Source organism: Corythoichthys intestinalis, chromosome 15 (assembly GCF_030265065.1).
Source record: "Corythoichthys intestinalis isolate RoL2023-P3 chromosome 15, ASM3026506v1, whole genome shotgun sequence".
Classification (NCBI taxonomy): domain Eukaryota; kingdom Metazoa; phylum Chordata; class Actinopteri; order Syngnathiformes; family Syngnathidae; genus Corythoichthys; species Corythoichthys intestinalis.
Window position 1 is genome coordinate 3,206,148 of NC_080409.1, and position 16,601 is coordinate 3,222,748.

At 42.4% G+C, this 16,601-nt stretch overlaps 1 protein-coding gene across 4 annotated transcripts in view; it reads right to left on the bottom strand.

The window, feature by feature from the left end:
* The window catches only part of setd3 (SET domain containing 3, actin histidine methyltransferase), a 188,662-nt gene that overhangs the window by 9,916 nt on the left and 162,145 nt on the right, over nt 1–16,601 (bottom strand). For 2 of the 4 annotated variants that reach the window (XM_057859670.1, XM_057859669.1), the window contains exon 11: nt 1,937–2,022. In XM_057859670.1, the coding sequence (XP_057715653.1) occupies nt 1,937–2,022 (86 nt within the window). Of the gene's footprint in view, nt 1–1,936; nt 2,023–10,696; nt 10,775–11,880; nt 12,028–16,601 lie in introns of all 4 variants that reach the window. The other 2 variants (XM_057859667.1, XM_057859668.1) reach the window with 2 other exon arrangements.

The window sequence follows — 16,601 nt, forward strand, 5'->3', positions numbered from 1 at the left end:
ATTTTAGCGCTCATACAAAAAACTCACAGCCTGATGTGGGCCCTATTTCCATGATGAACAGTACAAGCAGTATAAACCATACAATTTGTATATCACAAATACAGTATAAATACACTATATTACCAAAAGCATTTGCTCACCCAATGAGAATCGGGTATCCTAATCACTTGGCCTGGTCCAAGGCTACAAACATTTTGAAAGAATGGCTCAGTGGATTCCAGTGTGGAAATATTAAATATTCCACAGCCAACTTTCAGTCGGTGTTTGTTTTTGGCAGCCCTTATAATTTTCATTTTAGGCCTGATTTATGCTTCTGTGTTCCGCTGACGGTGGAGCGATGGCGAAGACCCTATGTAGTCATTGTGCATTCGAAGTTCTGCGTCAAGGAAACGCTCTGTAAGTCTCCGCCAAGCCACTAGAGGGGTGTGGATTTGCCTTTGTACGGTTGTGGGGGACCTGGCGAATTCTTTTACAGTGGGGACCCATTGGCAGTGTATCAAATACTTGTTCTCCCCACTTAGCAGGAAAAGGTGGACCGATATCATATTAAACCCAGGAACGAGGTGGCACTTGTATGTGCGTCAAAGCAGGTGAACAAATACTTTGGGTAATATCGTGCAGGGGTGTCAAATGTGGCAGCGGGTCCAATCCAGCCCGCTGTGTTTTTCTGCCTGACATGCACATTGAAGCTCATTCATACTGTATATTAAAAAAAACAAAACAAAAAAAATCACGTTTTTATTTTGACAACAACACCAACAACATGGACCACTTCTTTACCATCACTTAGCCAGGAGCTTTTGACTTCGTGCTGAAGTCGTGGCCTGCCTGGATTCAACATTTAAGCACTTCAGACTCGCTTCAGGACTGACTTATGAGGACAGCACTTACCATGTGAACTCTCTTATTTACACAATGGGCGAGAAGACCAACTGCATTTTGAACTCTTTTCAGTTAGAGGCAGCTAAAAAGGAAAATAATGCTAAAGTAAAAAAGGCTTTTAATGAGCACTTTGTTGTAATTTATGAACGAGCCAATTTAAAACAAGATGCCTAGCAGTCGGCATAAGTGCATAACGGCAGAAGTGCATAAGCCTTCTGAACACTGTATTTTCGGTGTCCTGCGCGAGGAACTGATCAGAGACAGGATTATCGTGGGGATACGAGATGCTAAATTGTCTGACAAAAATGAAGCTAAATGAAAAGTTGGATTTAAAGATGGCCATAGCACAAGTGAGGCGGCACAAAGAGGTGAAAAGCAACAGGCAGTTATCCGGTCAGCCGAGGAATCGTAGCATGTGGATGCAATCTCCCATACCAGGAGAAAGTCAAGCGAGAAAAAGCCTGCGCATGGTTTCACCCCATCTCACCCACAGCAGATGACTGCCACTGTACAGTCGCTTTCACACTTATAGCGAACCGCACCACAATCTGTTTGGAAGCGAACCGAGATCACATCTAAGACAAGGTCTCGGACCGGCTTTTTGGTCCGCACAAGAGTTTGCTGGTTTGTAATCACACCAGCCTAAAAGGTGCGCACCACTAACTTTTTTGCAGGTGTGAAAAGGTGTGATCATTTATGATGATGATACTTTTGACAAAGAAATGACAGATTAACAGTCAAGATAAATATTATATGCGTTTGAAGAATTGCAAGAAACATGCTTGTTACTAGAGAGGTCCCCTGACCTACGGGGCTTTGAGATTGAAAATATTCCCTCCCTAGGTGGAGCGTGAAAAACTTCCTTCCAGAAAGGGCCCTTTCCCTTACTTGACAGACGCTCCCTACTCGTAAAAAAAGAGCTTTCATCAGTGAGCATTGCAGTTTGCCTTAAGTCAGACTACTGCATGCATAAATACTTCTGTTTAGAGATAAATCACACCACATCAGAATGTTCCATGTGAGTGGGTGTTGTTCAGTGAATAACATGTCTTACCCTCTGTCATGCAGAAGACTCTCAAAAAAGCTAGGAGCTGTGCTGAAACTGGAAATTCATTCAAGTGCAGAGCAAAGACACACGACCTACAAATCACAAAAGAATAAAAAATTAAAAAATCATTAAGTCATGAATGCACTACTGATTCAAGCACAGATGTCAAGCCAATTCCACAAAGGTGCTAATGCAGTACTTCTCAAACAGTGGGCGCTTCCCTAGGGGGGCGCAGAGCGATCCCAGGGGTGGCGCATGTGACCTTGGGGAACATGCTTTTTTTTTTTTTTTTTTTTTTTGCCGTACTAGAATAATGTGTATTTGCACATGCACTCAGTGGGTGGCAGTTGCGCTCTCATTTTCAGAGTGCGCGCAGTATTTTTGAACTAAGCAAGTGCACACAGAAAAGATATATAAAGAGCTGTGCGCCGTTTTCGAAAGCCATTTTCCAGCAGGACTCACGCAGCGACCCACGGTCTTCTCCGGTTCTCACGTGTCCGCCCGAGAAGTGCCATTTTCGGCTTGGGATCGTCACGACGACCGCCCCCACCTACGGTTCTCCCTCGGCCGCCGAGAATGTGCTGTTTCCGGGCCGTTTGCCTTTTGGCTTTGACTTTTAATGCAGTGGGAGATGAGGAAAAAACACTGTTTACTGTGTCTAAAAATGATTATAGCTGACAGCCGGAAGCCAAATCAATTAAGACGCCACTTAAAGATATTAGACCCCAATCTCATTGATAAGCCGCTTGATTGTTTTTCAGCGAAAACGTGCCAAATATCGCTTTAATCGTCCCGCTTTGTCAGTGTTATATCAGTAAACCAGTGAGCACTGTTAGCATGCTAAGTGCAAAATAACCCCACACCATTGCAAAAGAGGTGATACTGTGAGCAGCGAAAATAAAAACTTTCCTTCTGTCCAAAGACACTTTTTTTCCTTCTATTCAGTTTTGTTTTTTCGGTCAAATTTTTTGGCATATTGTCCTCATGAGTTAATTTTTCTAATCAATTTGTTGTTATTTACTGATTTTATTACATTTTATTTTTCCGGTATCAAATGGTCAAAAATGTACCTTGAGTGTATTTTTACATTTTGGATGTGACTTTTTTCAATTCAGGCAAATTGATGCGCGTTACGTCTTTTCTGTTACAAATAAAACAATGTTAATAAAGTTATTTATGTTACTTTTTTTCTTTAATAGAAAAAAAAAAGTAAAAGTAAAGTTTTTTTCTGTAATAGAAAAAAAGGACACAATGTTAGGCAGAGGCGTGCCTGTAATAGTAATATTATAGACAAATGATACTATTTACAGTGGCGGCAGAGGGTTTGAGACAGAGGCGTGAGACATTTACGTCTTCCTTGGGGGGGGCGTGACAGAAAATAATTGAGAAGCACTGTGCTAATGGGTGCAGGTTTTCCTTTCAGCCACTTAAGACCTTAAAACCTTTCCACCAATCTGTCCTCTGCAATCAGTTGATTGCCATCAGGTGCGGCTTGTTTTAGCAAAAACCTCATCGGTCAAATCTGGGTGTTTTCAGTTGGAATGAAATCCAGCACCCATAGCAGCCCTTTATGGAATCGGTTTGACACCTGTGGTTTAAAAGGGCATTTCGTTAACATTTGTACTTCAGTTATTCATTAAATGGCTCTAATATTTTGATACACATTAAGGCGACATATCAAGACATAAGCCTGGGTGCTAAAATTTGGGCACAAATGGAACTTACAAATGGAAAATGACCCTAGACTTACTGTCAACATCTTTAGAAATTGGTTTGAGTTTAACACAATCAATGTCTTGGAGTGGCCTTTACAAAACCCTAATCTGAGACAAAAAAATAAAATTTGTTTAGTAAACTTCCAGCTTCAACAGTATGTGCGTGTATATATATTTCTGTATATAAGGCCTGAAGGATATTGAAAAAAAATATATTGTTGCAATTTTTGGGCGGTTTGCGATATTTTGCCATATTATATTGCGATGTTAAAACCATATTTTCACAAGATACTTAAATAGCTGTTTGCAAAGACTTTGGTTGACTAACCATGACCACAGTGTATTCATATAATATTGTTTAATCTGTGAATAATTAAGATCTTTGTATGAAGGGATCAAGGAAGCCATGTCACTGCACAAAAGCTTTAGATTTAAAAGATTTATTGAACACGGTATTTTACACTTCAACAGCAGCAAATATAGCAAATGACAAATAAAAGAGCAGGTGCATTAGTCCACAGGGTTGTTCACAAAATCTAACAATAAATAAAAACTTAAACTTAAAAAAGAACAAAGATGCACACATATTTGAACAATAATATCAAATATGCCAAATACAAGAGCAGGTACAATAGTCTTGTTCATAAACTGTAACAATAAATAAAAACCTCAGTAAAACAACAACAAAGTTGTAAACATATTTGAACTTAAATATTAAATCGGCCAAAGTGTGAGTGCATTAGTCCCCCGATGTTTTCACAAAAATATAACAATACATATAAAACTGCAAAACAGCTGTAGTTGTAAAAATCTTTAAAAATATTAAATATGAAAAATAAATGTTCAGCTGTACTATACCTCTGAGTTATTTGAAAAAATCCAATTGACAATAAATGTATAAAAGAAACCGAAAAATGCAACTGAACTTGCAAATAACTAAACTGAATAACTGTGATAACAGAACTGTTTTAACTCCTAAATTTCCTGCCTTTCTGATAGCTGTCACAGGAATAAAAAGAAGAAAAGAAATTCCTGCAGCTGTGTTGTTTATTTGTATGCATATCGGCCACCTTCCTTGCTCAGCAGTTCTCAACTGGGTCTCATAGTTTTTGGCCAAGAATACTGGTTTAGCCACCATTGTGGACTTGAGACAAGAACATTGACACGTGACAATGTTCCCACTTGCACTAAATAGCCGCTCTGATGGGGAGTCGTAGCAGGAATTCAGCGATACTTGCAGGTATACTTGCATTTTAAATGGTCAAACATGATCAACGTATTACCTTGTGTTGAGGCAACCACGGCGAGGCACTGTCGACAGAGGGCTGTTTTTTTGTTCCGTATCATCTTGGCGATAGCCAAAATACTTCCAAATTCAGATGTTGATTTTCTTTTGGGGACAAAGTCTTCCATCACTTCCGTTAACGTGTTTGTATTGGAAAAAACACCTGTAACATTTTTATGACCTTATAACCTTTTTTGTGACCCGAATTGTTCCATATATGTATAACTATACACATATAGACATTGCTTTTTAACTGCGCCATAATTGCCTTTGAGAAAAGTAACTAAATGTGTGCTCTAGGTGCACACATTCTTTTGGACTGATAATGCAACTTCTTATCAGGTTATGCTCGCCTCTCTGACGGGAGTTTTAGCTCATTGCTATGGTACCCAAGATATATGATGCTGCTTGGAAGTGCAACGAGTGAACCAATTATATTTGGACACGAGACTAATCTCCTTAAGAGGTTGGCCAAAACATGTCAAATTTACCATGTTTGGGCAGGCAATATGTATCCTGAGGGCAGGGGTTGGCCCCCTCTGTTCTTACGTGGCATATGCCTATAAGAGCGGACTTTTTCCGGGCCACACCTAGGGTCGGTCGTAGGATTCACGCGTAGTCGCTCAGCCGGAGTTCCTTGATCGCTCAAACCAGGAACGTTGTGTGGCCCTCCGTTCATTGTCGACAGGTAAGAGCTTGATTTCATTATCATAGAGGAACTCGTTGCGCTTTGGTGCGGGGATATTTTTAGCTTCGACAACTAATTATCTAGCGCCAAAGTTATGTGTGTTGATGTGTTTTTAACTGCTTCGTAGGGGTTTTTGACAATTCAGACCTAGCGTTGTAGTTATTCTGAGCTGTGCTGATGTGTTTTTAACTGCTTCGTAGGGGTTTTTGACAATTCAGACCTAGCGTTGTAGTTATTCTGAGCTATGTTTGTTATTCTGAGTGATGCTTGATTTTGTTTTTGCTGATTTTGCTTGCTTTTGTGGGATTGTAATCAATTAAACTCCATTTATTCATTTATTTGCAATTTCTAATCAATAAACATTGTCTATTAAGCAAAAGTGTGCCTGTTGCTTACTCACTGCGAACCTTGAAAATTTCGTAAAACATTTTGGCCTTGTCGGCAGGATCAATCGTATTACTTGATAAATTGATTTGATTGGAATTGGACATTGTGATTGAGTAATACTGGGGATTTTATTTGGTCAATTGATTTGATAATTTGAGTAAATTTGGGTTGTGTTGCTTAAAGTAATACTGAGTGAGACGTAACAGAATAGCTATGTTTAAGAAATTGCGGAAGTGTAATGTGAAAGAAGCTGAGGAGTCGATCGATGGGGTGATCGTAACTCCTGGTTGGGAAAAAGAGCCCTGGAATGGGATTGCGTCGTGTTTACGTGAATGTGGTGGTCGTCCTGAGTCGTGGAAAGATTCATTAGGAGACTGTACAACGCACGATGTTAAAAAAGAGTTGTCATCTGTGGTGGTCAGGGCTAAGGCGCCGTTGGGTGGGGTCCAACGACGCATGTGGGCCTGTGCTGCTGCTTGGAGGATTCAAACAGAGAAATTGGAGGACGCTGAGAAAAGAGCGTTACAATTAAAAGTACAATTGGATAATTGTCAACGTGAGAAAGGCATTTTGGAGTCAAAAATTAAATTACTGGAATGCCAACGGGATCGATTGCATCGATTGTGTGAACAAGCGGTTAGTGTGTGGGACGTTTGCCAACACGAGAGCGCGCACTCTCGAAGGCGCGCTGATCCCGTCAAAGTGCGGGCATTTGTTGCGTCATCGTTAGAGAATGCAAATTCGTGGAACCCCGAAACATGGGACGGGGATATTTGGAATGCGCAGAGTGCTGGGAATTTTCAGGAACGTCCCGTATCTCGCCGACGACAAGTTGAACGCATTTTGCCACCTATTCGCGAAGCAATTGTGGATGAAGATGGCGATCCAGTGTTGGACAGGGATGGGGAGCCTGTTTACCGGGAAAGACCGCGTGAGCAGCCTGCCCCTGAAATGTCTAAGACGCTGGAGGATTATACTGCTGAGGAAATTATACATTTGAATGCTAAATTTCGTCAGAAGTCTGACGAACCTTTGGACTTGTGGGTTTTGAGATTAATGGAAGAAGGCGCGTGGCAGACTGACATTGATGTGCAAGATGGGCATCGATTTTCTGGTCTTTCACGTGATCCTGTGGTGAATACCGATTTTCGAGCGAATATTCGTTTGATGGCTGACGGAGTTTACTCCGTGGGGGAAATGTATGCTCAAGCTGTTTTGTTGCGCTATCCTTCCCTGTCTGATTGGCCTTCTCTGGATAGAGAGTGGCAGACTATAAGGGAAGGGAAGCAGCGCATGTTGCGCCTGTGTATCCGCCAGGCTTTGGTGCTTGGGGAGGTGGAAGATGTCCATTCTCTCCCGGTCCTGAAGGCAGTGCGTGACACTATGATTAAAACCGCGCCTCCGGCTTACAAATCATTGGTTTTGACTCTGATGGTAGGAAATCCGAATCAGACGCTCACTGAAGTGTCTAACATGATGTCGGAACTGGGGAGTTTAGGTAGCTGGGAAAGTATTCAAAAGGAGACTTCTCGCCAGCCAGCAAGGCCTCCTCCTCCCTCTAACCGGGGCAACCGAGCCCCTCCCGCGGCTGAAGGGTCATCAAGAATGGACCTATGGAATGCCTTGCTGAAGGCGGGAGTGCCGCCTAGTGAGATAGATGGCCTTCCAACTTCGGAATAGAGAGAGCGTTGTTAGAAAAAGGGGCTAAAGGTGAGTTGCCTAGCAACATCTTTCGGAGCGTCGCTGAGGGAAATGGAGGGGGTCTTGCGGGCGGTTTTGAGAGAGGAGGGGCGAGCGGCTCCAACAGCTCCACCTCTGGAATTAGAGGATTCTTTTTCCTCTGCCTCCGAGGAGAAGGGGGAGTCAGCACGAGTGCGGGCAGTGAAAACAAACAGGCGCCTCAAGGACAAACGATGTTGTAAAGAGAAGAAGGAAAAGAGGAGAGAGAAGACTTCTTCCTCTCTCTATCCTAGCCTCATAGATTTAGAATAGGATGAAGGCCAAGTCTCACCTATATCTATCAGGGCACACTGTTCCGATTGGTCAGGAATGGATTCCCAACCGCATGTGAAAATGAAAATTCATTGGAAAAATTCGGAGCAGGAAGTGCAAGCTCTGGTAGACACGGGGGCGGAGGCCACTCTAATTTATGGGAACCCAGATAAATTTAAAGGGCCTGTTGTGTCCATAACTGGATTGGGCGGACACGTGGTGAAGGGAGTACAAGTTCAACTTCCTCTTTCAATTGGACAATTGCCAAAAGCCATTTACTCAGTGATCATTACTCCTGTTAGGGAATGGATCATTGGAGTGGATGTGCTTCGGGGAATGACATTGCATTTGGAGCAAGGAAGGTTTCAGTTTGGAGTGAGAGCGGTGACAGTGGGCAAAGTTCATATGCCACCGTTTGAAATTCCTCAATCTGATAAGGTGGTTTGTCTAAAGCAGTACCGCATCCCAGGGGGGCATGCTGAAATCACTGCCACCATTAAAGACTATGTGGATGCGGGTGTATTGAAGACTTGCAGCACGTCATGGAACAATCCAATATGGCCAGTGAGAAAGTCTGATGGGTCATGGCGGATGACAGTAGATTATAGGGAGTTGAATAAACATACTCCTCCCCTTACTGCTGCTGTCCCAGACACCATCACAATTATTGAACGAGTGCAGCACCATCCTGGAACGTGGTATGGTGTGATTGATTTGGCAAATGCCTTCTTCACTATTCCAATTCCAGAGAATCGAATGGAGCAATTTGCATTTACTTGGGAGGGAAGACAGTATACGTTTACTCGTCTTCCCCAAGGGTATTTGCATAGCCCCACCATATGTCATCGGATTGTGGCAGAACATCTGGATGTGGTTCAAATGCCTCCTGAGGTAATGATCTCTCATTACATTGATGACATAATGGCGCAGGCTCCTACTGAGGAGTTGGTCAAAGAGTACTTGCAACGATTGATCACGCATATGAAGTTCAAAGGGTGGGAGATCAATCCCGCGAAGGTACAAGGACCCTCCCAGACTGTGAAATTCCTGGGAATAAATTGGAATCGAGGTGAGAGAGAAATCACGGAGAAGGCCAAAAACAAGATTCAGAATTTTGGAGTGCCCAACACAAAAAGAGACGTGCAGAAATTCATAAGTCTTTTTGGCTACTGGAGAAATCATATTCCACATTTGAGTCAGATCTTGCAGCCATTGTATCAAGTGACTCGGAAAAAGAACGATTTTGAATGGACACAGAGACAACAAACTGCTTTTGACATGGCCAAAGAGGCCATACAACAGGCTTTATCGTTAGGAAAGTTACAAACAGGTCCAGTTGAGTTACAGGTTTCAGTGCATAATGATTATGCTAATTGGAGCTTGTGGCAGAAACAAGGCAGGGTCCGGAAGCCTATGGGTTTCTGGTCTAGACGATTGCCCCCTGCTGGGGAACGATATACACCGTTTGAGAAACAACTTTTGGCTTGTTATTGGAGCCTAGTGGAAACTGAGGGAATGACTACTGGACATGAATTCCTTATGAGACCTGTCATTCCGATTTTGGGATGGGTGTTGTCCAATCCTACAACATACAGGATTGGGACTGCCCAAGAAAGCAGTATCATTAAATGGAAATGGTATGTATCTGAAAGGGCCAAGCCAGGTTTGAAGGGCGTGTCGGCGCTGCACGAACAAGTAGCTGATGCGCCGGAAGAAGGAGAAAAGTTCTTTGAGGTGGAGGAATTGTCCGAGTCCCCAGTCAAGTGGGGAAAATCGTACGATGACCTCACCCCAGAGGAACGCAATAGGGCTTGGTTCACTGATGGCTCAGCTCAGTGGAAGGCTGGCAAAAGACGGTGGAAAGCTGGAGCTTTAAATCCGGCTAACGGGCAAATATTTGAGGAACTAGGGGAAGGAAAGAGCAGCCAATGGGCTGAACTGAAAGCAGTGCATATGGTGATACATCAGGCAGCTGGTGTGTCTCCAGTGCATATTTTCTCGGACTCATGGTCGGTGTGCAATGGGCTCACTACTTGGATGCCCACTTGGAAGTCACATCAATGGAAAATTCAAAACAAGGAAGTTTGGGGAAAAGACCTTTGGGGGGAAATTTGGGAGAAGGTTCAGAACCTACCAGTCTACATCACGCATGTAGACGCCCACACTAATAAGCAAACATCAGAGGCTTTGTTCAATCAACAGATCGATCAGGTAGTCAAAACCATGGTAGTTGAACGACAATCAAGTGTGGGATTGGCCCGCTGGGCTCACGGAAAATCTGGACATTGGGGCGTGGACTCCACAGTCCAATGGGCCCAAGATCAGGGTATTGACTTGAAAATTGATGACGTGAAAACTGCTGTAGAAACTTGTGAGCGATGTGAACATCAAAGGAGAGGCGTGCCCCAGCACGTACAAGGACAAATTCAAAGAGGTAAACAACCAGCACAGGTTTGGCAAATGGATTTTATTGGACCACTTCCAGCATCACAGGGCTGTCAGTATGTGTGCACGGCTGTGGACACTCAGTCTGGAGTCTTGGTGGTTCATCCGTGTAAAACAGCGAATCAAGTGTCCACTCTCCGTTGTTTGGCTTTGATTGAGAGGTACTATGGCGTGCCACTACAAATACAAACTGACAATGGCACCCATTTTACTGGTGGGAAAATAAAGCAATGGGCTAAGGAACATAACGTCACCTGGATTTACCATGTTCCTTATCACCCGCAAGCTGCCGGATTGATTGAAAGGATGAATGGGCTTCTAAAGTCCTCGATCTGTAAATTGACCACAGACAGTTCTTTATCAGGATGGCGTGTAGTTTTGGAAGAAGCCGTCAAACATGGATATTTGACAATTGGGAACAATATATTGAAGGATTAATTAATTAAGGGGTTAATGATGGACCCAATCCGGGTCAAAGGGTGGAACGTATTGGAAAAAACACCTGTAACATTTTTATGACCTTTTTATGACCTTGTAACCTTTTTTGTGACCCGAATTGTTCCATATATGTATAACTATACACATATAGACATTGCTTTTTAACTGCGCCATAACTGCCTTTGAGAAAAGTAACTAAATGTGTGCTCTAGGTGCACACATTCTTTTGGACTGATAATGCAACTTCTTATCAGGTTATGCTCGCCTCTCTGACGGGAGTTTTAGCTCATTGCTATGGTAACCAAGATATACGATGCTGCTCGGAAGTGCAACGAGTGAACCAATTATATTTGGACACGAGACTAATCTCCTTAAGAGGTTGGCCAAAACATGTCAAATTTACCATGTTTGGGCAGGCAATATGTCTCCTGAGGGCAGGGGTTGGCCCCCTCTGTTCTTACGTGGCATATGCCTATAAGAGCGGACTTTTTCCGGGCCACACCTAGGGTCGGTCGTAGGATTCACGCATAGTCGCTTGGCCGGAGTTCCTTGATCGCTCAAACCAGGAACGTTGTGTGGCCCTCCGTTCATTGTCGACAGGTAAGAGCTTGATTTCATTATCATAGAGGAACTCGTTGCGCTTTGGTGCGGGGCTATTTTTAGCTTCGACAACTAATTATCTAGCGCCAAAGTTATGTGTGTTGATGTGTTTTTAACTGCTTCGTAGGGGTTTTTGACAATTCAGACCTAGTGTTGTAGTTATTCTGAGCTGTGCTGATGTGTTTTTAACTGCTTCGTAGGGGTTTTTGACAATTCAGACTTAGCGTTGTAGTTATTCTGAGCTATGTTTGTTATTCTGAGTGATGCTTGATTTTGTTTTTGCTGATTTTGCTTGCTTTTGTGGGATTGTAATCAATTAAACTCCATTTATTCATTTATTTGCAATTTCTAATCAATAAACATTGTCTATTAAGCAAAAGTGTGCCTGTTGCGTACTCACTGCGAACCTTGAAAATTTCGTAAAACAGTGTTGCTTGTTTTCAGTTTGAGAATGGCCCCTCCTCTCTCCACTCTGCTGTTTGGCCCCTCCTCCCTCCATTCCACTGTAGCAGGGGGAGGAGAGGTTCTGGGGGTGATGACTGCTGAGCTAAAGGGAAGGAGAGAGACTGTGCGGAGCGCATGAAGCAAAACAAAAGTGTGTATAAAAACATTTTTAAAAATTAAAAAAGTCGCACGTCCTTGCGATGGGACTTTGCCGCATGTGCACATCACGATGGCGATGTTTAAACGATATATCGTTTAGGCTTACTGTATACATATGCCATAAGGTGCCATTCATTTGTGCTATCGTTTTATAAATATTGAGATATGAATTTCGAGTGACTATGTCACTCACAGCTTTTCCGTATCCAACTCCCGCAGCTGACGGAGCATACCAATGCCCTCAATAACAGTGGGGTGTCCGGACAACTAGCGCAAACGTAGCACAAACGAATGACACCCCTTCGGGTCCATTTTGCAGTAAATAGGGGGCTCGAGATATTAATTTTGAGTGATTACGTGATTTGCAGCCCTCTATTATTGAGGGAGTTGCTACGCTGCGTCAGCCGCGATGGAGGGTCTGCGAGTGACGTCATCACTCAAAATTTATATCTAAATATCTCATAAACGACAGCAGCACAAACGAAGCATAAACTTATAAACGAAGCATAAACGATTGACACAATTTTTAGACACTATCATAAAAATGGGGGGCTAGTTGACCTCAGATTGACCTATAAAAGAATTGTGAATATCTAAAAAACGATAGCAGCACAAACAAAACTTTTTACAGCACAAACGTAGCACAAACAAAATTTCTTAAATAAATTTGCGTCAGATGGAGGGCCAAAATTTGCATCTGATGGAGGGCCAACTTCATGGAGGGAAAATTGTTGGGGATCTCGAGCAATGTGACATAAGCAATAGATAATGTTGAAAACATCAGAGAATTGTACAGAATCATTTGCATAGATGGACCAATGTATTTGCAACCTGTTCAAAGAAACAAGAAACTGCTTTCTTCGTATGCACAAGTTGAAAAATGTCAGAGATTGAATGAGTAGATTTGAGGATTTCAATTCTGATCTGAGAAGTATACCAAAGTGTCTAAAAAGGAATATACAGTGGGGAGAACAAGTATTTGATACTTGGCAGTGTATCAAATACTTGTTCTCCCCACTGTACGTGCAGAGGGTTTTCAATTTCAGGCTCACCTGAATAAGCCATCTTTCTTATTACTGCCTCGTCTTAATATTGGCCAGTGTCATCGACTTGCAGGATAACATATGCGCGTCAGCCAAAGTGGGCATTGCACATGTGCGTTACAAGAGAAAAGGCTTTGGGTCGAATGAAGGCAGAAGCCTACATAATTAGCTGTGGGTATCCCTTCACAATATATCCTTTGAATATCATCATCGCAATGTGCGCATGCGCAATAGTCACATCGCAGGACGTGCAATTGTTTTTTAAAAACAAATTTGTGTTACTTCATAAAAGCAGCAAGTGTAAAAAAAAGTAAATTAAACGGTATTTTATAAATTAGGAATGTCCCCAATCCAATCAGGTGATCGGAAATTGGGCCGATTGCGTCATTTGTCACAGAGTTTGGAATCGTGTGAAAAGGATCGTTTTTATTTTAACCATCATCTTGTATTAGCTTTCTGTTACTTTCCCCGGTGTCCGGGTCGTTTTTGACCCGTCTTTTAAATCTGCCATAGAATACCATAAAAAAAAACAAATATTTATGATCCCATGTGTTTGTTCTCTCTTGGTTACTTGTTAGGATTCTTCATCTATGAAAAAATGGTTAAAATATTTTCTTGTACCCATTGAGGGCTTTTCTTTTGACAGCATACTCGTTTTCAATATAAAAAATGCCCTCCAAAAATCCCAAGACAATTAAATAAATAAAGGTTGTCATGCTACCAGATTATTCCTGAGGGATAATAGAAGACATCGGTCAAATGTTCAGAGTTGTATATATTTTAATTCTAATATTTTATTAACTATAGGAACACACAGTATATGATGTTGGGGTCAATTTTGACCTGTATATAGAAATAAAAGGGGAAGGGGGATCTTGTAATTTCTCTGTGGGTGTTTTATAGGAGTGGGAACCTCTTGGTACCTCATGATAAGATACGATTTGCGATACAAAGCTCACTATAACGATGATCTGACGATATGGCGATACAACGATTATCGATATATTGGTCACGAAATAATTCTTCATTCAATCATAAACAGGAAAAAAAGCTAATGCTGTGAATTGGAATGAGTTCATCACTAGTAGACGTCCAATCCATTTGAACTGGGAGGGTGGCAGCGAATGAACATTTTTTTTTTTTTTTTTAATGGAGGATGCCACTAGCAGATTTGACAGTGTAAATCTGAAGATTCCAGGCGTAGCTTGTTTATGCGTCACAGGCTGCCCATATTTTTATGCCATATTTTCCTGTCTTACTGGGCATGTATTGCCATAATTGGCATCTTCTTTGGAAAGGGACAAAATATTTTTCCACCTTCACCTCTGGCCTGGGTTGAACATCAGAAAGGACTTTTACCCATCTCAACCAGACATCCTAGACAGTCAGAAGGAACAGAGAAATTATATACACACACACACACACATTATATATATATATATATATATATATATATATATATATATATATATTATATAATATATATAAAACAGACAGATATTGCCACTTCTGGATTTATATGTTTAAGCAGGTGCAGCTCCTCATGAGTGACTTCCTCTGATGTGTCTGTGTCTTCCAATGGATACTCCACAATGTCCACCTTCTCAGAACTCTGGTCTTCTGTATCCCACTACTGTAATCCCCAGCCTCATCATCAGCAGCAAAGATGTGATATTAAGCTTTGCTTGCAGTGAAAGTTCGCCTCATTGTCGCACTATGTAATCTGAAATGCTTCCAATCCCGGTCCTCGAGAGCCCCTATCCAGCTTGTTTTCCATGTCTCCCTCCTCTAACACACCTGAATCAACTAATCAGGATCGTTATCAGGCAGCTGCAGAGCTTGCTGATGAGCTGCTTGTGGATTGTTGGCTCAAGAGTGGCACATATTATGGTTTTTTTAGTCTTACATTTTAACCAGGTAAAACTGACCCTAACACTAAAAGTCATAATTTTCACCAGAACATTTTAAAAAGGAAAAAAAATTGAATTCCAAAACTTGAAAAAAAAAATTGATGTTCCTGATAAAGTCATTGAGTGTCAATGTGATACAAAAAATATGAAGTGATCATAATTATTTAAAACTGCAAACGGGTCGGTACCGACCTCAACACAAGACAAAGGTAAAAAATATATATGAATGTTTTTCTGCTTCATGCTCGTGCAGCGCCACAGCCTCTAACCCACCCTCCTGCTAAGCAGTGCGACCAAACATTTTTTCTTGGTCACCAGTGCAGCTGGCGTTTGGTACTTAATGTTAACAATGATTGACAAAGCATTCTTCTACATTATTGTTGTTTAAAAATAATTCACATTATAAAGGCGGGACGGTGGGACAGTGGTTAGCACGTCCACCTCACAGTTCTGGGATTGTGGATGCAATTTTTGCTGCTGCCTTCCTGTGTGGAGTTTGCATGTCCTTCCCATGCCTGCGTAGGTTTTCTCCAGGTTCCTGCCACGTACCCCAAAAAACGTGCATGGCATGCTTATTGAACACTCTAAATTTTTCGTAGGTATGAGTGTGTGAGTGAATGGTTGTATGTCTCATTGTGCCCTGCGATTGGCTGGTGACCAATTCAGGGTGTTCCCTGCCGACTGCACTGAGTTACCTGGGATAGGCTTCAGCACCCCAGTGACCCTCGTGGGGAAAAGCGGCATGGAAAATGAATGAATGAAAAATGTTTCAATGCAGCCAGTCAGTTTGCGAGTTTGCTTTACTGAGTGCATGCCCACATTGATGTGACCCGTCATGCAGCTGCTGGGAAAACCTCCGTGCCGTCCGTGGAATAAAAAAATAATAAATATCGATGGAAACGGATTACGCTACACAAGCACTTTATTATGCTTGTTGTTAACACTTGTGTATGTAAACCTGATGTTGGTAGATTGTTTTCTCCGTAAAGATGAGATGTGTGTGTGGCAGCCTAGCAGTTTTTTTAAACATACGGTTTTGACAGTTGCTGTCATATTTTCGGGGTCAAAGCACCGTATACCGGAACGGCGTGCCGGCTCCGAATCTTAAGCCGAAATGGCGTTCCGGCCCGAACCGGCCCACTTTCACTCCTGGTATTCTATCAAATGAACTGAGGGTGCGTGGGAGTTCGCCCAACCAGTCTACATGTGTTTTGTGGATCTAGAGAAGGCGTTCGACCGTGTGCCTCGGGGAGTCCTGTGGGGGGTTGTCCGAGAGTACGGGGTACCGAGCCCCTTGGTAAGGACTGTTTGGTCCCTGTACGACCGCTGTCAGAGTTTGGTCCCCATTGCCGGCAGTAAGTCGAATTCGTTCCCAGTGAGGGTTGGACTCTGCCAAGGCTGCCCTTTGTCACCGATTCTGTTCATAATTTTTATGGACATAATTTTTAGGGGCAGCTGAAGCGGTGAGGGGGTCAGGTTTGGTGACCTCAGCATTGAATCTCTGCTTTTTGCAGATGATGTAGTGCTGTTGGCTTCATCAAGCCGTGACCTCCAACTCTCACTGG